The 26,816-nt window shown below is 45.0% G+C and overlaps 1 protein-coding gene across 2 annotated transcripts in view; it reads left to right on the top strand.

Annotated features, from left to right (window-relative positions):
• Positions 1-26,816, top strand: part of USP39 (ubiquitin specific peptidase 39) — a 44,562-nt gene extending 17,746 nt beyond the window's left edge. For both annotated transcript variants that reach the window (XM_054475390.2, XM_054475388.2), the window contains exons 3-14: positions 164-258; positions 2,665-2,801; positions 4,562-4,714; positions 9,758-9,983; positions 14,814-14,891; positions 16,143-16,210; positions 17,944-18,132; positions 18,543-18,685; positions 22,491-22,626; positions 25,465-25,551; positions 26,296-26,388; positions 26,552-26,816. In XM_054475390.2, the coding sequence (XP_054331365.1) occupies positions 9,842-9,983; positions 14,814-14,891; positions 16,143-16,210; positions 17,944-18,132; positions 18,543-18,685; positions 22,491-22,626; positions 25,465-25,551; positions 26,296-26,343 (891 nt within the window). In that variant the 5' untranslated portion in view covers positions 164-258; positions 2,665-2,801; positions 4,562-4,714; positions 9,758-9,841 and the 3' untranslated portion in view covers positions 26,344-26,388; positions 26,552-26,816. The remainder of the gene's footprint in view (positions 1-163; positions 259-2,664; positions 2,802-4,561; positions 4,715-9,757; positions 9,984-14,813; positions 14,892-16,142; positions 16,211-17,943; positions 18,133-18,542; positions 18,686-22,490; positions 22,627-25,464; positions 25,552-26,295; positions 26,389-26,551) is intronic.

The following is a 26,816-nucleotide window of genomic DNA, read 5'->3' as shown; positions in this document are numbered from 1 at the left end:
TGGAGGTGAGGAATAATCAGTGTCCCCCATGGTGTATATATGGTTGTGAACTGTTTTCTGAAGGATGTTGTGTGGTATCATGGGTCACAGAGCCAACACTGCTTCATTTGAGTGCCTTCCTACATGTCCATCCTATTTATTTTTTTCTGTTTTGTTTCCTTAGGAGTGTGCTGGACTTCGACTTTGAGAAACTGTGTTCTATCTCCCTCTCACACATCAATGCTTACGCCTGTCTGGTGTGTGGCAAGTACTTTCAAGGTAAATGAATGTTAGGAATTATAAACTTAAGTGTGTAGAGCTAGCTGCAGATTTGCTCCAGAGGGACTTTTTTTTTTTTTTTTTTTTTTTTAAAGAAAGTAAGCTGTTCTCAGGAATCATATCTAATAATTTCTATTTGTTCCCAGGAAATGGAAATATTCTTAGAAAACCAATAAGAGGTCGGGCTCGGTGGCTCACGCCTGTAATCCCAGGACTTTGGGAGGCCGAGGCGGGAGGATCACGAGGTCAGGAGATCAATACCACCCTGGCTAACACGGTGAAACCCCGTCTCTACCAAAAATACAAAAAATTATCCAGGCGTGGTGGCGGGCGCCTGTAATCCCAGCTACTCAGGAGGCTGAGGGAGGAGAATGGCGTGAACCCAGGAGGCGGAGCTTGCAGTGAGCCGAGATCGCGCCACTGCACTCCAGTCTGGGTGACAGAGCGAGACTCCGTCTCAAAAAAAAAAGAAAAGAAAAGAAAAGAAAACCAATAAGAGGTTCTCTGACTGGTCAGAACCTGGATGTATCTGAAAGGGAGAAAGAGCTAGTCATATGAAAGACTAATCTCAAAGACTCTGGGTTCTCGAATCTCTAATATAGGTATTTTTTTAATTTTTACTTTTTTAAAATTATTTTGAGACAGTCCCACTTTGTTGCCCAGGTTGGCTCACTGCATCCTCCGCCTCCTGAGTTCAAGCAATTTTCCTGCCTTAGCCTCCGGAGTAGCTGAGATTACAGGCGGCTGCCACCATGCCTGGCTAATTTTTGTATTTTTAGTAGAAACATGGTTTCACCATGTTTGCCAGGTTGGTCTCGAACTCCTGGCCTCAGGTAATCCACCTGTCTTGGCCTCCCAAAGTGCTGGGATTACAGGCGTGAGCCACCACGCCCGGCCTAATTTTTTTTTTTTAAGAGATGGAGTCTCACTCTGTCGCCCAGGCTGCAGTGCAGTGACGTGATCTTGGCTCACTGCAGCCTCTGACTCCCAAGTTCAAGCGATTCTCCTGCCTCAGCCTTCCGAGTAGCTGGGATGCTGGGATTACAGGCATGCACCATCACACTCGGCTAATTTCAGTATTTTTTAGTAGAGACGGGGTTTCACCATATTGGCCACGCTGGTCTTGAACTCCTGACCTTAAGTGATCCGCACTCCTCAGCCTCCCAAAGTGCTGAGATTACAGGCGTGAGCCACCGCACATGGCCACATTTTTTTTAAAGATGGGATCGTACTCTGTTTCCCAGGCTAGTCTAGAAACTCCTGAGCTCAAGCAGTGTGCTTGCCTGTACCTCCCAAAGTGCTGGGATTATAGATGTGAGCCATTGCACCCTGCTGTCTGGCTAATTATTTTATTTTATTTTTTTGTGGAGACAAGGCCTTATGTTACCCAGGCTACAATTTTTTTTTTTTGGAGTATTCTTCAGCTCAAAGGACTTTTTTTATTCCATTTTTTTCTGAAAATTTATCATTTCAACTCATTCACACCAAGCAGATGCCATGTACGTAGTATAGTGGAGGATTCAAATGAGGTAAGAACAGCCGGGCATAGTGGTTTACACGTGTAATCCTAGCATTTTGGGAGGCCGAGGAGGAGGATTGTTTAAAGCCAAGAGTTCAAGACCCACCTGGCTAACATAGCAAGACCCTGTCTCAAAAAAAAGAGATAAAAACTATATTCTTTGCTCTTATAAGGAGTCAAGGTTGACATGTAAAACAACCAGCGAGTTCTGTTAGACCATAAAGATTACTGCTGGACTGTGGCACTGAGTAAAAATAAGTGCAATAGGAGTTGAAATGTGCAAAAATCAATGTTAGCTGGAGTGTTTATGTTGAGTTCATGGAGGAATTGAGGTGGGACTTGAATTGGCAGGATATAGGAGTTTGAATGGTTAAGGGAAAGAGATTGTAGAAAGGAGTAGCAACATGAAAAAAGTTACATAGATACAGCATTGTCCTGAATATGGGCATTTGGAAATTCAGGACTGAGTGATGATGGACTGTCATAGGATATGTATTTATGTTTATGTGTATTTGTGCACACATGTATGCATAGATATTTCTAGTTTCATATATATAGGAAACTATATATATGAATATATAGTTATATGTATTATATAGTTATATATGTGTTATATATGTTTTATATATATGTTAAAAATAGTGAAATTTGTTTCCCTAATCAATGTCTTATGCCATCTAAAGAATGAAATAACTAATGTGCTAGTTTTTCTTGCTAATTTTTTTATGAGAGAACTTCATGTGGAGGATTCATTTTATGAATGGCATAATATTTGTTTTTTGCGGATATTAACATGTTCCGGTAGAAAATAATGAAAGGAAAAGCAAACCTGATCTGCGCATTCTAGTATCTGCCCTTCTATTACAGCCTTTCACCCTTCCCTACAGGCCGAGGTTTGAAGTCTCACGCCTACATTCACAGTGTCCAGTTTAGCCACCATGTTTTCCTCAACCTCCACACCCTCAAGTTTTACTGCCTTCCAGACAACTATGAGATCATTGATTCCTCATTGGAGGATATCACGGTGTGTGTCTAAGAGGGTTGGTTTGGGGTCCATTCTTTAATGAGCCATCCCAGGGCTCCCAAGGGACTGCCCCACCTGAGGACCGGGAAGAATCTCAGTCCCTTTAGGCATCGAGAGGCTGCTTTCCTTTTTGGGAAGAACTGGGGAAACTGAGTAAGGTCAGAATTCATAATTGCAGCCTGTAGTCTGTAACTTAACTGTCATTTCTACTTGTAACTTTGAGGGCTAGGACTGAAGAAATATGAGTGTATTCTGATGGAGTTTAAAGTGTTTTTGTGAAATTATTCTTCCACACTTTGAAGCAGGGATATGAATTGGTCCCAGTGTAGGGACAGTATTTACCAAGCTGCCCACCAGCTCCTGGCTGCTTTTAACATACGATGTGGCCAGAGCATCCAGCCACAGATGTCTCATCTGTGGGCTCTAGTTTGTGACCTGTACCAAGAGACACTCATTGTACTGAGCATGGAAAGTCCTCTTGGGCTTTGATTAGTGTTGGGCTTTTGATTATTATCTTCCTTTTTAGCACATGGGGCATATTCATGGTGCCAAGTGCTCTGTTCTTGTTTTTGGTTTTTTTTTGAGATAGGGTCTCACTTTGTTGCCCAGGCTGGAGTGCAGTGGCGCCATCACAGCTCACTGCAGCCTCGACCTCATGGGTTCAAGTGATACTCTTACCTCAGCCTCCCAAGTAGCTAGGACTGTAGGCTTTACCATCATGCCCAGATACATTTTTTAAATTTTTTGTAGAGATGGAGTCTCACTGTGTTGCCTAGGTTGTTCATGCTCTGTTTATTTTTAAGGAAAGCGTGGTATTTAGTCTTTGAAATACTGCTTTTTCTACTTGTAAAAGTTTTATAAGCCTATTATTAATTGTTGAGATTAAAATAGTTATGGACAGGCTTGGTGCGGAGGCCCACACCTGTAATCCCAGCACTTTGGGAGGCCGAGGCAGGTGGGTCATTTGAGGTCAGGAGTTTGAGACCAGCCTGACCAACATGATGAAACCCCGTTTCTATTAGAAATACAAAATTAGCCAGGCATGGTGGCACATGCCTGTAATCCCAGCTACTTGGGAGGCAGAGGCGGGAGAATTGCTTGCATCTGGGAGGGGGAGGTTGCAGTGAGCTGAGATCATGCCATGGCACTCCAGCCTGGACAACAAGAGCGAAACTCCATCTAAAAAAAAAAAAAAAAAAATTATGGTCAGTATTTATAGAGGGAGAAACTGGGCTAAATTCAGTGTTTCAAAGTGAGTTTGGGATGATCTCTGTCCAGTCTGTGACGTAACGACTCTGGTAACTCTGTGACTGGGAAGAGTCTGATCCTGCTCTTCCAGTACCAGGGACTCATGGAGATCCTCAGTCCCACCCAGATTGGAGGAAACTCTCCTGCTCCAAAGCTAGGTCCATGTGCTACTCCTGGGAGGTTCTATCTGAGACTTAGACTGCCTTTAGGAACTTGAGTATTGTATAGTTTCTGGCAGTCAGTTTTCATGAGTTGACCAGACCTGAGGTCTGCAAAAAGATCTGAGATTCAGTGATTTTGGGATAGACACAGAGATCCCCTTGTAGATTAGCCATGGGAGAGGATCTACCCTGTGTTACTTCAATCTTTACACCTACTGGTTGGGACTCTTTTTCTGTGTGTGCTGGGATGTTCATGGCCAAAGTGTTTTTTATTTTTGTAGAAATTACTGTTACAGACATTTCTTGTGAACTCAGCTCTTAAACAACTTAGCATTTTCTTTTGCTTTGCAGTATGTGTTGAAGCCCACTTTCACAAAGCAGCAAATTGCAAACTTGGACAAGCAAGCCAAATTGTCCCGGGCATATGATGGTACCACTTACCTGCCGGGTATCGTGGGACTGAATAACATAAAGGCCAATGATTATGCCAACGCTGTCCTTCAGGTAAGATCGAGACGGGAACATTGAGGAAGAGAAGGACACCCAGAAGGCTGAGCACAGTGGCTCACCCCTATAATCCCAGCACTTTGGGAGGCCAAGGCAGGTGGATTGCCTGAGGTCAGGAGTTTGAGCTAGCCTGGCCAACATGGTGAAACCCTGTCTCTACTAAAAATACAAAAATTAGCTGGATATGGTGGTGCAAGCCTATAGTCCCAGTTATTCGGCAGGCTGAGGTGGGAGAATCGGTTGAATCCAGGAGGCAGAGGTTATAGTGACCTGAGATCGCGCCACTGCACTCCAGCCTGGGGAACAGAGTGAGACTCTGTTTCAAGAAAAAAAAAAAAAAGAGAGGGACAGGAAATAGTATGTGTACTGGCCAAGAAATTACTGCCTTTGGCCGGGCGCAGTGGCTCATACCTGTAATCCTGGCACTTTGGGAGGCCAAGGCGGGAGGATCACCTGAGGTCAGGAGTTCCAGACCAGCTTGGCCAACATGGATAAACCCCATCTCTACTAAAAATACAAAATTAGCCAGGCTTGGTGGTGCATGCCTGTAATCTCAGCTATTCGGGAGGCTGAGGCAGGAGAATCACTTGAACCTGGGAGGTGGAGGTTGCCGTGAGCCGAGATCACGTCACTGCACTACAGCCTGGGCAACAAGAGCGAAACTCCTCCGTCCCAAAAAAGAAATTACTGCCTTCCTGTAGAGTATAGTCAGATGATCCTCAGACACCAAGTCTTGCTAAGGACTCTACTTGAGTAATTGTTCTGCAACAGGCAGAGCATTCCTTTGCTCACTGGGCTGCTGTCAAATGGTGAGGCTTTTTCTAGCCTCTGGCTCATGGCCTCTGGAACTTCCAGGGAATGAGGGACCGAATCTGTGTTGCCTTGCAGTATCAAGTAAGAAACATGCCAGATGCATTTTTTTTAAAATGGTGTAGATATTTGTTGTGCTGGCTGATCAATGACTTTCTCCTGCCCATGTGCTCATAACCCTGAAATGGGAAAGGCAGAAAACCAAAGTTATCCTATTTTCTTTTCTTTTTTTTTTTGAGATGGAGTCTCAGTCTGTTGCCCAGGCTGGAGCATAGTGGCGCAGTCTCAGCTCACTGCAACTTCTGCCTCCCAGGTTCAAGCGATTCTCCTGCTTCAGCCTCCCGAGTAGCTGGGATTACAGGCGCCTGCCACTGCGCCTGGCTAATTTTTGTAGATACAGGGTTTTAGTAGAGTTTTAGTAGTTTTAGTTTTAGAGACAGGGTTTCACCATCTTGGCCAAGCTGGTCTTGAACTCCTGACCTCATGATCCACCTGCCTCGGCCTCCCAAAGTGTGGGGATTACAGGCATGAGCCACCGTGCCCATCCCTTATTTTCAATTAAAAGTTGTTTTTAAGAAAATTTTACGAGTAATAGGTGCATACTGTAGAAATTTTCTTTTCAGAGGGAGTCTCACTGTCACCCAGGCTGGAATGCAGTGGAACGATCTTTGTTTACTGCAACCTCTGCTCCCCAGGTTCAAGTGATTCTTCTGCCTTAGCCTCCTGAGTAGTTGGGATTATAGATGCCTGCCACCACACCCAGCTAATTTTTGTATTTTTAGTAGAGATGGGGTTTCACCATGTTGGCCAGGCCAGTCTTGAACTCCTGACCTCGTGATCCACCTGCCTCAGCTTCCCAAAGTGCTGGGATTACAGGTGTGAGCCACCACGCCCAGCCAATTTTTAAATGTTGGTAAGTATAATAAGAAAACAATAATCTTACTTCACCAAGAAAATGATTAAAAAATTATAATCATAAACACAGGCTTATTGGGGAAAACATGTCTAAATTGTGAGGGGCTGGGCATGGTGGCTCATGCCTCTAATCCCAGCACTTCGGGAGGCCAAGGTGGCAAGGTCCCTTGAGGCCAGTAGTTTGAAATCAGCCTGGCAACATAGCGAGACCCTGTCTCTATTTAAAAAAAAAAAAATTAGCTGGGCACGGTGGTGCATGCATGCCTGTGGTCCTAGCTGTTTGGGAGGCTGAGGTGGGAGGATCCCTTCAGCCCAGGAGTTTGAGGCTGTTGGAGAAATTTGAGGACTTTGAGAAGTGCAGGCATTACAGGTGTGAGCCACTGCACCTAGCCTTGGATCACTTCTAAAGTTAATTATTTATATTTTTTTCTTGAGTTATTGGGCCTTACAGACTCCTTTCTTATTAGTTCATCTTACTGAGCTTTAAGAAATATATAATAAAGTTCTGCCCTTTTCTGTTGCACATGTTGCAAATGTTTTCTGCTAGTTCTTATTTGGCCTTTAAATTTTTTTAAGTGATATTTTTGCCATGAAGAATTGGACAAAAAACTGTAAAGCCATATTTTTTACATTCATTATCTGCTCTTGGTGTCATGCCTAGTCTCTGTAAAGGTCAAATTCTTAGGTAGAGGGAGACTTTTCATCAGATTGTTCCTCTTAAATCCTCTCATGGCTGCGTGAAAACTGATTTTTTTTTTTTTTTGAGTCGGAGTCTTGCTCTGTCGCCCAGGCTGGAATGCAGTGTCACAATCTCAGCCCACTGCAACCTCTGCCTCCCAGGTTTAAGTGATTCTGCTGCCTCAGCCTCCTGAGTAGCTGGGACTACAGGTGCGTGCCACCATGCCTAGCTAATTTTTTGTATTTTTAGTAGAGATGGGGTTTCATTGTGTTAGCCAGGATGGTCTCGATCTCCTGACTTCGTGATCCGCTCGCCTCGGCCTCCCAAAGTACTGGGATTACAGGTGTGAGCCACCGTGCCCCGCCAAGTGAAAACTATTATAGGATGGACAGATAGAATTTGGATTTGATCAGAGCTGTTAGTCTTGGCTTTCTGATGAATTTTAGATTGCGTAGGAAGGTCTCTTTATAAAAACTAAATGGATGAACAAACCCTGTATGATGATGTTTCCACTAAAATAGGGTTGACTGGACCAGGTCATCCATCTGGAGGGTGGATAATTCCTCTCTGAGGATGCTCAATATTATTTGCATTGTTGCTGAGGCCAGAGTGCAACCTTTCTCCACAAGATAGACTATTGAGAATTAGGATAAACTTTATCCATCCTCTTGTTTTGAGAGTGAATCTCTCTTTTTAGTAATTATTCTACAAACAGGAAGTCCTTGTTTCTTTAGCTGAGCTTAGCTTGTCGGGGCTTTCCTAATCTCCTCTGTGGTTAAAGTGCTCTCTGTGTTCTGAGTTGTCTTCCTTAGAGATGCCTGGGTTATTACATTTAGCAGAAACACTTCTAGCTGACTCCCTGAATAGATGACCTTGTTTAAGAAAGAAGTGTGTTCATGGTAAGCACAGTGCTGGTCGGGAGGGACCTGTGGGGATACTGCATTTTTAGTTAGGGTGTCTTTGGTCCTCTTCCTCCCAGTTTCGTTTTGTTTTGTTTTTTTGAGATGGAATTTCGCTCTTTTTGCCCAGGCTGGAGTGCAATGGCGTGATCTTGGCTTACTGCAACCTCTGCCTCCTGGGTCTAAGTGATTCTCCTGCCTCAGCCTCCCGAGAAGCTGGAATTGCAGGCACTCACCACCACACCCAGCTAATTTTGTATTTTTAGTAGAGACGGTTTCACCATGTTGGCCTGGCGGGTCTTGGACTCCTGACCTCAAGTGATCTGCCCACCTTGGCCTCCCAGAGTGCTGGGATTATAGACGTGAACCATCACGCCCAGACCCCTCCTCCCAGTTTTATAGCTCAGGCTAATGAGCCTGTGTTTCTTCCTGAAACTAATATGGCTAGTTTTTATCTTTCTGCTTAATGAGATCCAATTTGTTTTTATTGTCCTAAACCTTTTCACCATTTTCTCTCTCTTTTTTTTTTTTTGGAGACGGAGTTTTGCTCTTGTTGTCTAGGCTGGAGTGCAATGGTGCCATCTTGGCTCACTGCAACCTCCGCCTCCCGGGTTCAAGTGATTCTTCTGCCTCAGCCTCCTGAGTAGCTGGGATTACAGGCGTGTGCCACCATGCCCGGCTAATTTTTGTATTTTTAGTAGAGACGGGGGGTTTCACCATGTTGGCCAGGCTGGTCTTGAACTCCTGACCTCAGGTGATCCTCCCACCTCGGCCTCCCAAAGTGCTGGGATTACAGGCATGAGCCACCTCGCCTGGCCGACCATTTTCCATCATAACAGAGTATATTTACTTTTTAAAAAAAATTTCGGCTGTGCATGGTGGCTCAGGCATGAGAATTGCTTGAAGCCTGGAGGCAGAGGTTGCAGTGAGCCAAGATTGTGCCACTGCACTCCAGCCTGGGGAACGGAGCAACACTCTGTCTCCAAAAATAAAAAAAAAAATTTCAATAGGTTTTTGGGGAACAGGTGGTTTTTGGTTACATGAATAAGTTCTTTAGTGGTGATTTCTAAGATTTTGGTCACCCATCACCTGAGCAGTTTATATTGTACCCAATGTGTAGTCTTCTATCCCTCACCACCCCCCACACTCTTTCCCCCAAGTCCCCAAAGATCATTGTGTCATTCTTACACCTTTGCGTCCTCACAGCTCCCTATATTTACTTTTATGTACAATTATATGGTTTTAGTATGGGAAAACATCAAATTTTAAGGTAATTTTCATATTATTTTAGTGTGGAGTTGAGAGATGGGAGAACTATGTTTCCTAGGTAGTTATTTTTGCTTCAGCCAAAATGGATGATGAAGGAAAGAGTATTTGGATTTTAGCCTTCTGCCTTATGAATTTAGTATTGTCACAGCATAATTAGAGTAATAAAAGGAAATTGTTGAATAAGTTGATAGAGATTTGAATACCTGTGTTTTGTTTTGTTTTAACCTTCTTTGTGGTATCCACATCAGCAAAGTGTCTGCAGAACTGGAGTTCATATGAAACCTAATGTTAATGATGTTTCTGTGATGTGAGCCTGGATAGGATTCTCCAAGGGTCCATTTACTTTTGGCTCTGTAAGGCTATCACAGGCACATCACAAGATTCTATTAGGAGAACTTTAGTTGGAAGAGCTTGGCTCAAGGGGTCCTACAAAGGGGCTTTGGGTTAATTGGAGTGTTTGATTTTCAGGCTCTATCTAATGTTCCTCCTCTCCGGAACTACTTTCTGGAAGAAGACAATTATAAGAACATCAAACGTCCTCCAGGGGATATCATGTTCTTGTTGGTCCAGCGTTTTGGAGAGCTGATGAGAAAGCTCTGGAACCCTCGAAATTTCAAGGCACATGTGTCTCCCCATGAGATGCTTCAGGCGGTTGTACTTTGCAGTAAGAAGACTTTTCAGATCACCAAACAAGGTAAGAACAAGTCATTCATGTTTCAGGACAACAAAACTAGTTTGATGAACAAATTTATTTCCACTTGGCAGTGAATTTTTTTTTTTTTGAGATGGAGTCTCACTCTGTCACCCAGGCTGGAGTACAATGGCATGGTCTCAGCTCACTGCAACCTCCACCTCCAGGGTTCAAGCGATTCTCCCGCTTCAGCCTCCCAAGTAGCTGGGACTATAGGCACGCATCACCACGCCTGGCTAATTTTTGTATTTTTAGCAGAGACGGGGTTTCACTGTGTTGGCCGGGCTGATCTCGAACTCCTGATCTCTTGATCCACCCTACTCGGCCTCCCAAAGTGCTGGGATTACAGGCATGAGCCACTGCGCCTGGCCGTTTTTTTTTTTTTTTTTTTTTTTAGGAGACAGTCTTGCTCTTTTGCCCAGGCTGGAGTGCAGTGGCGGGACTTGTAGCTCACTGCAGCCTTGAACTTCTGGACTCAAAGGATCCTCTTGCCTCAGCTTCAAGTAGCTATGATTACAGGCATGAGCCACTGTCCCCAGCTGCAGTGAATCTTGAGAGTAGCCAGGAGTGTCCAGTGGATAGTGTGGTTAGGTTCCTCATTCTTCTCTGACTAATCTGCCCTGCTAAGAGTCCCAGGAGATTCTAGCTAAATAGAAAGTCGGTCTTATTTGGTAAATTAAACTGTATGGCTTAGGGAAATACCAGGAGGCTGGGAAAGACACTAGCTTTTATTAAACACCTGTCACGTATCCTCATTTTTTCGTGTCCCACATTAGGGTATTCTGATGATATTTTTGTTTTGTTTTGTTTGTTTTTTCGAGACTGAATCTTGCTCCATTGCCCAGGCTGGAGTGCAGTGGTGTGATCTCTGCTCACTGCAACCTCTGCCTCCTGGGTTCAAGTGATTCTCCTGCCTCAGCCTCCCAAGTAGCTGGGATTACAGGTGCCCGCCAACATGCCCAGCCAATTTTTGTATTTTTAGTAGAGAGGGGGTTTCACCATGTTGGCCAGGCTGGTCTCAAACTCCTGACCTCAAGTGATCCACCCGCTTCGGCCTCCCAAAGTGCTGGGATTACGGGTGTGAGCCACTGCGCCCGGCCTCTGATGAACTATTTTGACTGTTTTTTTCTCTCCAAACCCAATTTGTTACTGTCTTATGAGTAAAGCGGACAGTGTAACTTAGTACCTGAATCTCATGTGGTATCCTCTAGCATCCATATTAGTTTATTCAGCATTCACTCATGGTGCTAGGTTTTAGAGCAGCAGGGATAAGAAACACGATTTTTCTCTTTGAAGAACTCCCAGTCTGGTGGGGAAATAGTTATGTAGAAAGGTTGAGTGTGCTGACACAAGCCTGTGGTCTGAGTTACTTCGGAGGCTGAGGCAGGAGTATTGCTTGAGCCCAGGAGTTCAAGGCTACAGTGAGCTATGATCACACCACTGCACTCCATCTGGGGAACGGAGGAAGACCCTGTCTTTAAAAATCAATAAGCAAATTTCAACTATCTTTTTTTTTTTTTGAGATGGAGTCTTGCTCTGTTGCCCAGGCTGGAGTGCAGTGGTGCGATCTCGGCTCACTGCAAGCTCCACCTGCCAGGTTCACGCCGTTCTCCTGCCTCAGCCTCCCAAGTAGCTGGGACTACAGGCGCCTGCCACCACGCCCGGCTAATTTTTTGTATTTTTAGTAGAGACGGGGTTTCACCATGTTGGCCAGGCTGGTCTTGATCTCCTGACCTTGTGATCCGCCTGCCTCAGCCTCCCAAAGTGCTGGGATTACAGGCGTGAGCCACCACGCCCGGCTCAACTATCTTTTTTAAGAAAAGGTAATTACAGATGTTAAGTGCTGTGCTATGGGAGGGGAGCATGGAGTAAGGACCCCCTCAACTGAACATGTGAGAGGTAGATCAGAGATCAGAGTGGAGGAAGAGACCCTGAGTTTTAGGTGGAGGTGGAGGCAGATTGGGATGGGGAGTGGGCATTCTAGGTAGAGAGGACATGGTGGGCAGAAGAGAAAAGTGCCTGGCATAGTCAGAGACTGCCAGTAGCTGGACCCTTGGCCTCTTGGGGTCAGTGGAGAGCCAAGGTGTAGATCCTGAGGGAGGGACCAGATGGCCTGCTTTATAAGCTACCATAAGGAGTTTGGATTATATCCTGAAAATAGTTGGAGTCATTGAAGGTTTTTTTGTCTTTTTGTTTTTTTGTTTTTTTTTTTGAGATAGAGTCTCACTCTGTTGCCCAGGCTGAGTGCAGTGGTGTGATCTTGGCTCACTGCAACCTCTGTCTCCCTGGTTCAAGCGATTCTCCCACCTCAGCCTCCCGAGTATCTGGGACTACAGGCACCTACCACCATACCTGGCTAATTTTTTGGTATTTTTAGTAGAGACGGGGTTTCACCACGTTGGTCAGGCTGGTATCGAACTCCTCACCTCAGGTGATCCACCCGCCTCGGCCTCCCAAAGTGCTGGGATTACAGGCGTGAACCACCGTGCATGGCCTTATTGAAGGCTTTTAACAAAGATGTGACATCAGACTTATGAATTTGTTTTTAAAACATTATTCTGGCTGGGCATGGTCACTCACACCTGTAATCCTAGCACTTCGGAAGGTCAAGGTGGGTGGATCACTTGAGCCCAGGAGTTAGAGACCATCCTGCACGACATAGTGAGACCCTGTATCTACAAAAAATTTTTAAAAATTACCCAGGCATGGTGGCGTGTACCTGTAGTCCAGCTACTTGAGAGGCTGAGGTTGGAGGATCGCTTGGGCCTAGGAGGTAGAGGCTGCAGTGAGCCATGTTCATCCCACTGTACTCCAGCCTGGGCAACAGAGTGAGACCTCTGTCTGTAAAATAAAAAGAAAAACATTATTCTGGCTGAGGATTGACTTAGAGGGGACGTCAAGTAGTGGCTTTTAAGGGTCTCTGGTACTTAAAGAGAAATAGGAGGAATCAAGGTGGTAAGGAATGGGGCCCATGGAGCACTTGTTTCAGGATTAGTAGGAAATAAGATACACTTTGGGTTGGTTACAACATGGCCAATGAAATCTTAATCTGGGGCCAGGCACGCTTGCTGATGCCTGTAATCCCAGCACTTTGGGAGGCCGAAGTGGGAGGACTGCTTGAGCCCAAGAGTTCAAGACCAGCCTGAGGAACATAGTGAGACTCCCTCTCAACAAAAAATGTAAAAGTTAACCGGGCATGATGGCACACCCCTGTAGTCCCAGCTACTTGGGAAACTGAGGTGGAAGGATTCCTTGGGCCTGGGAGGCAGAGCTTGCAGTGAGCTGAGATTGCGTCACTGCACTCCAGCCTGGGCGACAGAGCGAGACGCTGTGTCGGGAAAAAAAAAATCTGGGTGCCTCACCCTTCTCAACAGGTGACAGACTGTTTGTGTGCTTTGTAGGACCATCTAATTCCCAAGAACTAGGTGGCTAGGTTATCTTGTGTTTATAGGGACATTTCTGTTTCTGGACCAACTCCCTGAGCTCCCAGGGTTTTATATTAAGGCTGCAAGAAAGGAAGAGATTTGTGTTGAGAATGATTTTTTTGTGGACCATGAATGGATGGATGGATCAGTGTCAGCATTCACTGTGTTCCACAGGTGACTTATGGCCTGAAGGTGGATAGTGGGGCCTGTGAGCTTTTGGCAGCTTGGAAAGTTAAGGCATAATTGGGTTGTAGAGTTGCAGAAAAATCAGGGTACCCTGAGAATGAATGTGTCTGGTTTCTTCTCTTATACCACTGTTGGCTATGATAGTTATGATGTCACATAAACATAATTTTCTCCATCTCTGAGACCTAGTAGGTTATGAGTGTTCAGATGTGTGAAGTGTTTCTTGCTGTGGTAGTTTGTTGTCACCTAAAAGCATTCTGTGTACAGGGAATAAAAAGAAAATCATTCTATGGAGTTGTCAGAGGCCTCTGGGTTTAGGGAAATGAAGTTCAGGAAGATATACTATAGTCTTTGAGATTTTAATTGCGTGAGCAAAGAGGAACTAAATAGAAGCAAATCTTAGTTGATGAGAAAGAAGCCATTATCTGGCTGGGCGCAGTGGCTCATGCCTGTAATCCCAGCACTTTGGGAGGCTGAGGCGGGAGGATCACTTGAGGTCAAGAGTTCGAGACCAGCCTGGCCAACATGGTGAAGCCCCGTCTCTATTAAAAATACAAAAATTAGCTGGGCGTGATAGCAGGCTCCTGTAATTCCAGCTACTCAGGAGACTGAGGTGGGAGAATCTCTTGAACCTGGGAGGCAGAGGTCGCAATGAGCTGAGATCATGCCACTGCACTCCAGCCTGGGCGACAGAGCGAGACTCTGTCTCAAAAAAAAAAAAAAAAAAAAAATAGTAGCCACTATCCCTGAAAACGTCTTGAGTGGCAGGCTCCGTAGACAGCATTTTCATGGAATATTGTCAATCTGCTTGTTTCCAGAACCCCTTGTTCTGTATGCCTTCTCAGTCTGGGTGCTAGTCACTTTCCCAAAAGACAGGAATCTTCATGAGCTGCAGAAGGGAAGAAGGAAGTCTGAGCTCACTCTGGAGAAAAGTGGATGTTAAAAGGTCATATTCATTTGTTTTGGTCATCACTGAGTGATGCAATACAGTCCTGGTATGAATCAGAGAGCCTATGGAGAGAGTCAAGATCGGAGGAGTTAGAGCTTGACCTTGAGGAGTGCCAGCATTTAATGATCAGATAGAGGAGGATGCACGGGAATTGGGATGGGATGGCATGGCCAGAGAGGAAGGGGGAGAACCAGGAATGCCAACCAGTGCATGGTTTAAGTTAACTCTAATGCCACTTAACTTCAACGTTTTCCACCCTTCCTTTTTTTCCAGGGGATGGAGTCGACTTTCTGTCTTGGTTTCTGAATGCTCTGCACTCAGCTCTGGGGGGCACAAAGAAGAAAAAGAAGAGTAAGTCATTTACTTATAAAAAGGAGTTCTTTTGTTCCCTTTTAAAAAACTTTGCGGCCGGGCGCAATGGCTCATGCCTATAATCCCAGCTCTTTGAGAGGCCGAGATGGGTGGATCACCTGAGGTCAGGAGTTTGAGACCGGCCTGGCCAACATGGCGAAACCCCATCTCTACCAAAAATACAAAAGTTATTCGGGTGTGGTGGCATGTGCCTGTAGTCCCAGCGACTTAGGAGGCTGAGGCAACTTCCCATTCTTTTGTTAACTGTTTATCTGGGGTAGAGTAGTATCTATGTTATGGATAAACTAAATGTTCTTTCTGAACAGGCCCCTCTCCATAGTTTTTGCTAGAATATGGTTATAGTACCAATGATATTTTATTTTATATATATTTTGAGACAGAGTCTTGCTCTGTCACCTAGGCTGGAGTGCAGTGGCACGGTCTCAGCTCACTGTAGCCTCCATCTCCCAGGTTCAAGCAGTTCTCCTCCCTAAGTCTCCCAAGAGTAGCTAGGATTACAGGCACCTGCTACCACGCCCAGCTAGTTTTTGTATTTTTAGTAGAGATGGGATTTTACCATGTTGGCCAGGCTGGTCTCAAACTCCTGACCTCAGGTGATCTGCCCAAAGTGCTAGGATTATAGATGTGATGGTGTCTTGATGTGGGATTGTGGCCTGTTGCTTTCCCCACTGGATCGCTCTGCCGTCTCTACCAGGTGTCTTCAGCCTGTGTTAACCCTCTGAGCTCTCTAACTTGCGTCTTGGCAGGATTCTAGAACTTGGTTGTGCTTTCTTGTTGCTTTGATCCTGTTCTGGCCCATGTCTTCGTCTGTCATTGTCCTCTTGTCTTCATTACAGTTTGGACATTGTCTCCCTTTAAAAGTAGCTTATGGTTATGGGAAGTTCCTTGGCTGTACCTTGTTTTGCTTGTGAATTTTTTTGTAATTCATGTACCACCGGGCTCTGTAAGTCATTCCTTCATTTTGAACACATTTACCTTTTCTTTTATGGACCAGGCCCTGTGATGGAGAATAAAAAGTTGTCTTAAGAGAAATAAAGTAATTATTTACACAAATAATTATAAAGGTACCCTGGTGGTATATGGTACAAAACGAAACTTCTGTGTTTAGTGAGAGCTCTGGGTCTTTTGCTGGAAGATGCTGGTTTATTTCAGAAATTTAGAAGCTGGAAATATATTTTAGACATGTTTTCCATCCTCACAGAATTTGTCTCTTGCTTCCTGTTTGTGCAGCTATTGTGACTGATGTTTTCCAGGGGTCCATGAGGATCTTCACTAAAAAGCTTCCCCATCCTGATCTGGTGAGTTAGTTGAGCCTGGGTCTTGGACTGATTTATATTGCATGAGGGGACTTAGGGGAGATGAAGAGATGCTTAGAGAACTGACAAGCCTGCTTGCCCCATGAAGAGGTTCAACAAAGCACTTAACTAGTGGCAGCTTTTTCAGTTTGGTAGTTTAGTGGTTGGATGTACTCTGCTGGTTTAAGTGTTCTGGCCACTAGGTGGTGCTGCTGTGTTTTTTCAGAAAGCTCCGCTAAGCTTTCTTTTTGTTTTTCTTAGGCAGTCTCCCTCTGTTGCCAAGGCTGGAGTGCAGTGGCGCCATCTCAGCTCACTGCAGCCTCTACGTCCTGGGTTAAAGCGATTCTCCTGCCTTAGCCTCCTGAGTAGGTGCGATTACAGGCGCTTGCCACCACGCCCGGCTAATTTTGTATTTTTAGTAGTGGTGGGGCTTCACCATGTTGGTCCAGGCTGGTCTCGAACTCCTGACCTCAGGTGATCTGCCTGCCTCGGCCTCCCAAACTGTTGGGATTACAGGCATGAGTCACTGTGCCTGGCCCTCAGCTAAGCTTCCTAGATGGTCTTAGAGCTTTTCTTTTATGAGATGGAGTTTTGCTCTTGTTGACCAGTCTGGAGTGCAATGGCATGATCTCGGCTCATTGCAACCTCCACCTCCCGGGTTCAAGCAGTTCTTCTGCCTCAGCCTCCTAAGTAGCTAGGATTACAGGCATGTGCCACCACGCCTGGCTAATTTTTCTGTTTTTAGTAGAGAGGAGGTTTTACCATGTTGGTCAGGCTGGTCTCAAACTCCTGACCTTAGGTGATCCATCTGCCTTGGCCTCCCAAAGTGCTGGGATTACAGGCATGAGCCACCGTGCCCGGCCCACTTTCTTTCTTTTTTTAATGGATTTTTTTTTTCTTTCTGAGACAAGATCTCACTCTGTCACTCAGGCTGAGTTGTAGTGGCTTGATTATGGTTCACTGCAGCCTCAACCTCCCCTGCTCAAGTGATCCTCCCACCTCAGCCTCCCCAGAAGCTGGGACTATAGATGCACACCACCACACCGGGCTAATTTTTTATTTTTATTTTTATTTATTTATTTATTTTATTGAGACAGAGTTTCACTCTTGTTGCCCAGGCTGGAGTGCAATGACACGATCTTGGCTCACCGCAACCTCTGCCTCCCAAGTTCAAGTGATTCTCCTGCCTCAGCCTCCCAAGTAGCTAGGATTATAGGCGCCACCACCACGCCTGGCTTATTTTGTATTTTTAGTAGAGATGGGGTTTCTCCATGTTGGTCAGGTTGGTCTTGAACTCCCGACCTCAGGTGATCTACCTGCCTCGGCCTCCCAAAGTGCTGGGATTACAGGTGTGAGCCATCGTGCCCAGCCAATTTTTTATTTTTTGTAGAGATGGAGTCTTACTGTGTTGCCCAGGCTGGTATCGAAGTCCTGGACTCAAGCAATCCTCTCACCTTTTTCTCCCAAAGTGTTAAGATTATAGCTGTGAGCCATCACAGTTGGCCTCAGAGCTTTTTAGATAGTCTGGTATATAAACAAAATCTCTTTAAAGAAGGAAACCTGTTGGTTCTTAAGTTAATCTAACCAGATGGTGCATGCCAAACTGCCCAATCTCTCAGGCACTTCTCTTTGTTCTTTCAGATGACGGAAATGTCAGCGTAGTGAAACATTGGTGCTGTGTTTGTTCCTGTACCCCTCACACTCCTTTCCTCTCTTTTCTTCTCATTCATTTCTAGCCAGCAGAAGAAAAAGAGCAGTTGCTCCATAATGACGAGTACCAGGAGACGATGGTGGAGTCCACTTTTATGTACCTGACGCTGGACCTTCCTACTGCCCCCCTCTACAAGGACGAGAAGGAGCAGCTCATCATTCCCCAAGTGCCACTCTTCAACATCCTGGCCAAGTTCAATGGCATCACTGAGAAGGTAGCCCATTAACACACCTGCCCTGCCTATACTTATCCTTCCTCGCTCGACTTTTTCATTTTCTTTTCAAGACAGAGTTTTGCTCTTGTCACCCAGGCTGGAGTTCAGTGGCATGATTTCGGCTCACTGCAATCTCCACCTCCCAGTTTCAAGTGATCCCCCTGCCTCGGCCTCCTACAGTGATAGGATTATAGGTGTGAGCCATCAGGCCTGGCCTTTTTTTTTTTTTAAACAGCCTTAGCCAAACTGCACATCCTAAGCCTCATATATAATTTCTGGGACCAGGAGTCTTGTGAACTTAAGTGTGAGGCAAAATTGTATTTTAGAAAACTGAAATGAAAAACTCATGCCCCTGCTCTAATACTACTGAACTTCAGCACTAATTTGAGAATTTTCTCTTCTTTCTATAGGAATATAAGACTTACAAGGAGAACTTTCTGAAGCGCTTCCAGCTTACCAAGCTGCCTCCATATCTAATCTTTTGTATCAAGAGATTCACTAAGAACAACTTCTTTGTTGAGAAGAATCCAACTATTGTCAATTTCCCTATTACGTAAGTAACATCCTGCCTCACTTTTCTCATGGGGAGTCAACCTGGATTTCTTCTCTTGTGTTTTTACCAGTATTAATTTTGGACTGTCTTAGTTGGGGATTACAAGGAACAGAGCCTACCTACAGTAGATAAGAGTTTTTATTGGAAGGATACACTTATTTCAGGGACCACAAAAGGTGGATGTTTACTGGGAGGCAATCCCTATTTTATCTTCTCTCCTGTTGCTAGCTGGAAATTATAGTCCTCCTGCATAGAGAAGAAGAAATGATGCAAGTAGGATAGGACAGGTAGGATTCTGCCTGGTTTGGAAGATGTCCTGAGTAGTGAGGGTCTGCCCATCTATTTGCTGGCCATCACACTTTTTGCACACTAGAGTTGTACTAGATGAATTTAGTTTGCTTTCTTCTAACTCAGAAAACTTCTGCAAGATCCTTTTGGGGGTAGACTCTTGGTTTTCAGTTCTCAAGAGACAAGGTTTTTCACACTGAGAAGATGTTGGGCCGGGTGTGGTGGCTCACGCCTGTAATCCCAGCACTTTGGGAGGCCAAGGCAGATGGATTGCTTGAGCTCAGGAGTTCAAGACCAGCCTAGGCAACATGGCAAAACCCCGTCTCTACAAAAAAATACAAAGAATTAGCCAGATGTGGTGGTGCACACCTGCAGTCCTAGCTACTTGAGGGGCTGAGGCAGGAGGATTGCTAGAACCTTGGAGATTGAGGCTGCAGTGAGCTGAGATGATGTCACTGCCCTCCAGCCTGGGTGACAGAGTGTGACTGTGCAAAAAAAAAAATAGTGTCAGTTTTAAATTCTATGTAGCGTTTAAGAAGGTAATATCTAAAATTAAGAGGCCTGAGTTTTAGGCTGTCTTAGTGGTGGGCTCAGACCCATAGTTTGCATGTTTTCTGGATATGTTCTCTCATAGATAAAATGAGAGGCTTGGAGTAAATGGGCCTGAGCCCTAGGGGTTTGTCCAGGTGTAACGTCTTATTATAGTATTGCCAGGACTCTTAGAACCATGGAGGGTGAGGAGAGAGAACATTTGCAGTTGAGAATTACAGGGGAATTTCTTTTTCTCTTTTCCCACACTTTTCTGCACTAGCATCTTGTTTGTGAGACAGTAGAATTAAATGGGGGGACATGGAGGTTTGTTCTCTGCCTCCTTGAGTAGGATGACAGAGGTGCTTTCTTCGAAAGTCCGTGCATCAAGGTTTTATTTTGGCACTAGCCTCTTGTGAATTGCCAGTCACCTGTCTGTTCCTGGTAGGTAGGGGCAGTCTGGATTCCAAGGGCAGCTCCAGAGGGAGGAAGACTGTGTATCAATGGTACTTCCTGCTCAGTTGCCACAGAAATTTCCTTGCCCCATTGGTTTCTTTTATGGGCCTAGAGTAGGCCCAATATAAAAGTTTGTCCTTCAGAAAGCTTACTTCGGAGAAGTTAAAAAGATTGCTTCTTAACTAGGCAGTCTTTTAGAGAACATCAAATTGTGACTAATTCTGGAAACTTGCACTTTCATTATTTTATGTGCTGTAATTACTTCGAGTAATACAATTCTGGATCATTTCATTGTCGATACTTCTTGAAAAGGATCTTTTTCATACCTGTCTTCTATGTTTTATTCATAACACATCCTCTTTTTGTCAGAGAGTTATCAGACTTATAGTGATTAGGCACCCTCTGCTTATTTGGAGATAGAGATTTTTGAGGGCAGGTTTAAAGTTTCACTTTCAGGTAATTAGCCATTCTCTTAACTGGTCTGTTGCTGTGGTTGGGAGATGAGTATAGTTTGCTCTTTTAGGCTGGGCGCAGTGGCTCACATCTGTAATGTCATCACTTTGGGAGGCCGAGGTGGGAGAATTGCTTGAGCTCAGGAGTTTGAGACCTGCCTGGACAACATAGCAAGACCTTGTCTCTACTAAAAAAAAAAAAAAAAAAATGAATAGTTCGCTCCTTTTCTTATTTACTAGCACAAAATGATTAAACGTAGTATTTCTCTTTTGCCACATGGAGAGTTTTGGTTCAGTCATGAAATCTTGAGTATAAAGACTTCTCTGGACCAGGCATAGTGGCTCACGCCTGTAACCCCAGCCCTTTGGGAGGCCAAGGCGGGCGGATCACGAGGTCAGGAGATCGAGACCATCCTGGCTAACACGGTGAAACCCCGTCTCTATGAAAAATACAAAAAATTTGCCAGGCGTGGTGGTGGGCGCCTGTAGTCCCAGCTACTCGGGAGGCTGAGGCAGGAGAATGGCATGAACCCGGGAGTCAGAGCTTGCAGTGAGCTGAGATAGCACCATTGCACTCCAGCCTGGGCGACAGAGCGAGACTCTGTCTCAAAAAAACAAAAAAAGACTTCTCTGATACTCATTCAGACAAGTCTAGTCAGCTTTTGTTCAGGCTGAAGAGAAAATAAAATGAGAAGTCAGCTTTTAGCAGCAGGAAGGCAGGTTGGCTGTCTAGAGCTCACATGGACTCAGGACTCTCATCTTTTTTTTTTTTTTTTTTTTTTTGTGGGAGATGGAGTCTCGCTCTGTTGTCCAGGCTGGAGTGCGGTGGCGTTATCTCGGCTCACTGCAACCTCCGCCTCCTGGGTTCAAGCAATTCTCCTGCCTCAGCCTCCCGAGTAGCTGGGACTACAGGTGCACGCCGCCACGCCCGGCTAATTTTTTTTTTTGTACTTTAGTAGAGGCAGGGTTTCACCATGTTACCCAGGCTGGTTTCGAACTCCTGAGCTCAGGCAGTCTGCCCGCCTCGGCCTCCCAAAGTGTTGGGATTACAGGCATGAGCCACCGTGCCTGGCCTCCATTTTCTTAACAGTGAATATTTATTGCAGTCTGACTGCATCATATATGGGACACTGTCAGTCTGTAGAAACAAATAGCTGTCACCAATACATAGAAAGCTACATACAATAATTATAACAAAGTTGTATGTTTGTTTATTACCGCATGGTTTACATTTTAAACTCTGTAATTTTGAACAGTTAATATGTTCACAGTCTAACTTCAAAGGGAGATATATAACTGGACGTGGCCACCATTAGCTGTTTCTTGTGAACTCTTCCAGTGACAACACGGTTTTGTTTCATGTGATGAGTGGTAGCACTCAGACAACTTTTATGATGCAATGTCTTTTTTTTATTTTACCTTGTATTGTTTAAGTTTTTATAAGTATTTGTAGACTCCAAAATGATATATTTTTCCTAAAATTATGTATTTAAAATAGTCTCTTAATATTCTTGTTAACTGTCTATGCATTTTCCTTTTTAACTATTTGAAAGTTCTTCTTCTTTTTGGGGGTTTTTTGAGACAGGGTCTCACTGTCGTCCAGGCTGGAGTGCAATAGTGTGGTCCTGGCTCACTTTAGCCATAATCTCCTGGGCTCAAGTGATCCTCTCACCTCAGCCTCCTGAATAGCTAGGACCACATGCATGTACCACCATGCCTGGCTAATTTTTTTTTTTTTTGTAGGGGTCTCACTACATTGCCCAGGCTGGCCTTGAACTCCTGGGCTCAAGCAGTCCTACCTTGACCTCTCAAAGTGTTGGGATTATAGGTATGAGCCACTGCCTGTCATTCTTTTTTTTTTTTTTTTTTTTTAATCATATGGGAAGCTGTGTAACCCTGTCATTCATTTTGGCATATTTTGTGAATTCTAACACAGCTGGACCTTCTTGACTCTGCAGGCCTACCCAGACCAAGGGTCCTAAAATAGGGCTGAACAACTTAGTGGTCCGTTTGTGTAGGACAGTTTCCTTAACCTCACAGCCTTTGTTTGATTATTCCGGCTTTATTTTCACCATTAACAGAAATGTGGATCTGAGAGAATACTTGTCTGAAGAAGTACAAGCAGTACACAAGAATACCACCTATGACCTCATTGCCAACATCGTGCATGACGGCAAGCCCTCCGAGGGCTCCTACCGGATCCACGTGCTTCATCATGTGAGTGGCTGCTGACTGTCTCCTGGCACAGAGTGGCAAAAACAGCTGTTTCTTTGGCATCTCAGAGGGCAGCTCCCTTCAGTTTGTCCTTGCTTGGCCTTGGCTTTGGGACTCTGCAAGTAACAGTGCTGTCAGTAGTTAGTTTAAGGCAGTGGTTCTCAATTTTGGCTACACATTGGACTCACCTTGGGAGCTTTTTTTTTTTTTTTTTTTGAGACAGTGTCTCTCTCTGTAGCCCAGGCTGGCGTGCAGTGGCGTGATCTTGGCTCACTGCAACCTCTGCCTCCTGGGTTCAAGCAGTTCTCTGCCTTAGCCTCCCGAATAGCTGGGATTATGAGATTACAGGCGCCCGTCACCACGCCTGGCTAGTTTTTGTATTTTTAGTAGAGACGGGGTTTCAGTATCTTGGCCAGGCTGGTCTTGAACTCCTGACCTTGTGGTCCACCCGCCTCGGCCTCCCAAAGTGTTGGGATTACAGGCGTGAGCCACCGCACCAACCGGGAGCTTTTTAAAATCCCAATGCCTGGCACCACACCAGGCTGGTTATAATAGTGGTTTTCAACTGGGGCAGAGGCCAGGGATGTTGGTATGTATTTTACAACACGAAGGATAGCCCCTGTCACAAAGAATTATCTGGCCCTAAACATCAGTCAGCATTAAGGTTAAAGACTGTGTTAGATTGTCTGGAGGTGGATGTCTTTTCTGTTTTTCAAGTTAATTGAGATGGGGTTGTGCTATGATGCCCATGCTGGTCTCAAGCAATCCTCCCGCCTCAGCTTCTGAAACTGCTGGGATTATATAGGTATGAGCCACCGTGCCTGGCTGGCATTTGATGTTTTGAAGTTCCCTGAGAGACCCTGATGTGCAGTCAAGGTTGAGAACCTCTGCCCTAGACTAGAGCTTTACCACCCAAGTGGGATGGGTCCTTGGACCAATAACATCAGCATCAGTCTTGTTAGAAATCAGCTTGTTAGAAATGCAGACTCTCAGGCCCCTCAAATCTACTAAATCAGAACCTGGATTTTAACATGACCCTGTGATTTGTAAGAAATTAAAGTTTGCGAAGCACTGGTTTAGAGGCTCCCTTTCATCTTAAAAATGTTGTGAATTTGTCTCAAGCTGAAAACAGATAAAATATGTACTTGAGATATATTTGATATCACATAGATTATTAGCATAAATTGTTCTCATTTGATTAGTCTCTTCTGGAACTGTGGGTTTAATCTTAACTAGCTTCTGTTTATCAAGTGCTTTACTGTGGTTAGGCAGTACGCCAGTTACTTAATGTACATTAATCTCATTTCTTTCATTAAAACACACCTCCAAGACAGATGTCAGTATCATCTTTTTTACAGAGGAGGAGACCTAGGCTCAGAGTTTCAGTAATTGACCTCAAGTCAGTAGAATTAGGATTTGAACCCAGGTACTCTGCTTCAAAGCCCATGTTCTTAACTCGTCCTTGAAGCAGGAATGGGAACTTGCTTATGTGATCCTGAGCTTTCTTTATGTTTCCTATATTCTCAACTATTGTAGTAGCCAGAGGATCTGGAATATTTATATTCTACAATAGTGGTCTTTGGCATTTCTTAGAACTTTGGTTGGTTAAGGCAGGTGGGCAGCCAGAGGTGCCTCTGCCTTAATCTAGAAACATTTTTTCCTTGTTCACGGAAGCATGAAGTGAGATACATTTTGCTGTATTTGTAGCACTAGTTTCTTAGGCCAAAGGAATCAGGTTAGTGTGATAGACAGTGTCCACCAAGGACACCTTTTCTTGATGACCTGTTGCTTTTTTTTTTTTTTTTTTTTTTTTAAGACAGAGTCTCACTCTATCACCCAGGATGGAGTGCAGTGGCATGATCTTGGCTCACTGCAACCTCCACCTCCTGGGTTCAAGTGATTCTTCTGCCTCAGCCTCCCAAGTAGCTGGGACCTACAGGCACCTGCCACCAGGCCTGGCTGATTTTTGTATTTTTGGTAGAGACGGGGTTTTACCGTGTTGGCCAGCCTGGTCTCAAACTCCTGACCTCAAGTGATCCACCCGCCTCGGCCTCCCAAAATGCTGGGATTACAGGCGTGAGCCCCTGCGCCCAGCCAGGAATGTCCATATTTAAGGTTCTCTCAGTGGTTGACACTGTGTACCTCATAAGTGAGAATGTCTAGTCTGTCATTTCTGAGCAGGAAGGAGACATCATAGGTGATGATTAGACGGCTTCCTCTTTTCTCATCTTTAGTGTCCACTAAATTCCTTTTAAAAAGATGTACAGAAGTGTTTCAGACTCCATTGTACTTCAAGGAGCCAGGCGCAGTGGTTCATACCCATAATCCTAGCACTTTAGGAGGCTGAGGCGGGAGGATCTTTTGAGACCAGGAGTTAGCCTGGGCAACACAGTGGGACCCCATCTCTATTAAAAAAAGAATTAGCCAGTTGTAGTGGCACACACCTGTAGTTCCAGCTACCTGGGAGGCTGAGGGGAGGATCACTTGAGTCCAGAGGGTCAAGGCTGCAGTGAGCTGTGATTACACCACTGCACTCCAGCGTGGGTGACAGAGTGAGACCCTGTCTCAAAAAACAAAACAAAACAAACAACAAAACAAACAAAAAAACAGTACTTAAAAAAAATTCCCAACAGGAATTGAGTTTGCCATGATTGACACACCAAAAGTCCTATTAATTGAATCATGCCCAGCAGAAGTCATGTACCCTCTTCTTTATGACTCTTGCTGGATGATGTCTAGTGGCTGTTCTTCTAATTTTTCTAGTCTTGGCTATGATCCTTTCCTTCTACACCCTTTTGGTTTTAGAGAGCAGACTAACCCAGCTCTTCATACTTTCTGCAGGGGACAGGCAAATGGTATGAATTACAAGACCTCCAGGTGACTGACATCCTTCCCCAGATGATCACGCTGTCAGAGGCTTACATTCAGGTGGGTTGGCCACAGGCTTAGTGAGCCACAAATAGGTGGGGTATGGGGCCAGTGAGAGGAGTGGGCCAAGGCAGAAAGAGGGATAGAGTTAGGACCTTGGTTGGAGGGCCAGGTACCTATTGGGAAATACTTAGTAGTGAGTTGGGGCCAGAATGTATGGCCCTGAAAGTCAAGCAGAGATTTTCAGAAAAGAAGTATAAGGAAGTGTAGAAAATGTATGAGTGAGCAAAGAAAGTTGTGATTATGGCCAGGTTAGTTTTGCAGAAGTGTGCGGTCTGGTTTCGGGGAGGAAGAACCTAGACTCATCAGGGAGGCTGGCTAGAAGTCGACCACGAAGTGCTCCCCAGAGCCCCAGGCAGCTTTGTGACCCCACAATGCTTTCTACTTGATGTTTGTTTTAGTGCCGACCATATCGCTTTGCCTGTCTGTCCTCTCCATTGGATTGACCCGTGGAGCACAGAGCATCTCTGTCTTCTCTTTATGTAACTGCCCTCGTACCTGGCAAAAGAAGGAAGATTGAGACAAAAGCCATAGCTTTGTAAGAAGAAAGTGATACCTCTCCTTATAGAGATAACTTTTTTCTCCTCAGTGGCTGTAGCCACTGTAGCAGATTTCCAAATGGGGTATAGCAGATTTGTAAATGGGGTGACGAGTTGTCCATGGCCTGGCACAGAATAGGTATTTGACAAGTGTCTGTTGACTGAATGCCTCCTAGACTTCAGTTTGTGTTTTCATTTCTTACAGATTTGGAAGAGGCGAGATAATGATGAAACCAACCAGCAGGGGGCTTGAAGGAGGTGTCTAGGGCTTTGCTCCCAAGGGCTGTGGCTGATGATGGTAAATAACAACACAGAAGCTGTAGCTGAACACAGGCTGGCTGGTGGGCTCCCTAGGCCAGCCCAGCTTGTATGGGTTCTGGCTACACCAGAGCACCAGGAGCCCACTTGCCTGGGATGGCCCCACACTGTCACTCAGTTGTTCTTTGATCATTTTTTTCTAGATTGATGCTCTTTCTCCCATGCATCGAGCTTCCATCTAGCTTCAGCAGGGCAGAACACTTCTCCGGATGTGTGTAACTTATGTCTGAGTATCTGGGAGTAGTTGAAGAACAGATAATTTCTTCCAAACATCAAGCCTTGGGATTCTTGGAGCAAGCAGAAAGCCAGTAACCTCGCTCTGTTAGAGGTGGAGGATTTTCCTGTGATTCCCCTCATTTCCTGATGTGTATTTTTAGATGGATTAAATATTCTCCTGTTTTTAAACCA

The sequence above is a fragment of the Pongo pygmaeus genome, chromosome 12 (assembly GCF_028885625.2).
Source record: "Pongo pygmaeus isolate AG05252 chromosome 12, NHGRI_mPonPyg2-v2.0_pri, whole genome shotgun sequence".
NCBI classification, from domain to species: Eukaryota; Metazoa; Chordata; class Mammalia; order Primates; family Hominidae; genus Pongo; species Pongo pygmaeus.
This window is presented reverse-complemented; position numbering and strand designations above follow the sequence as displayed.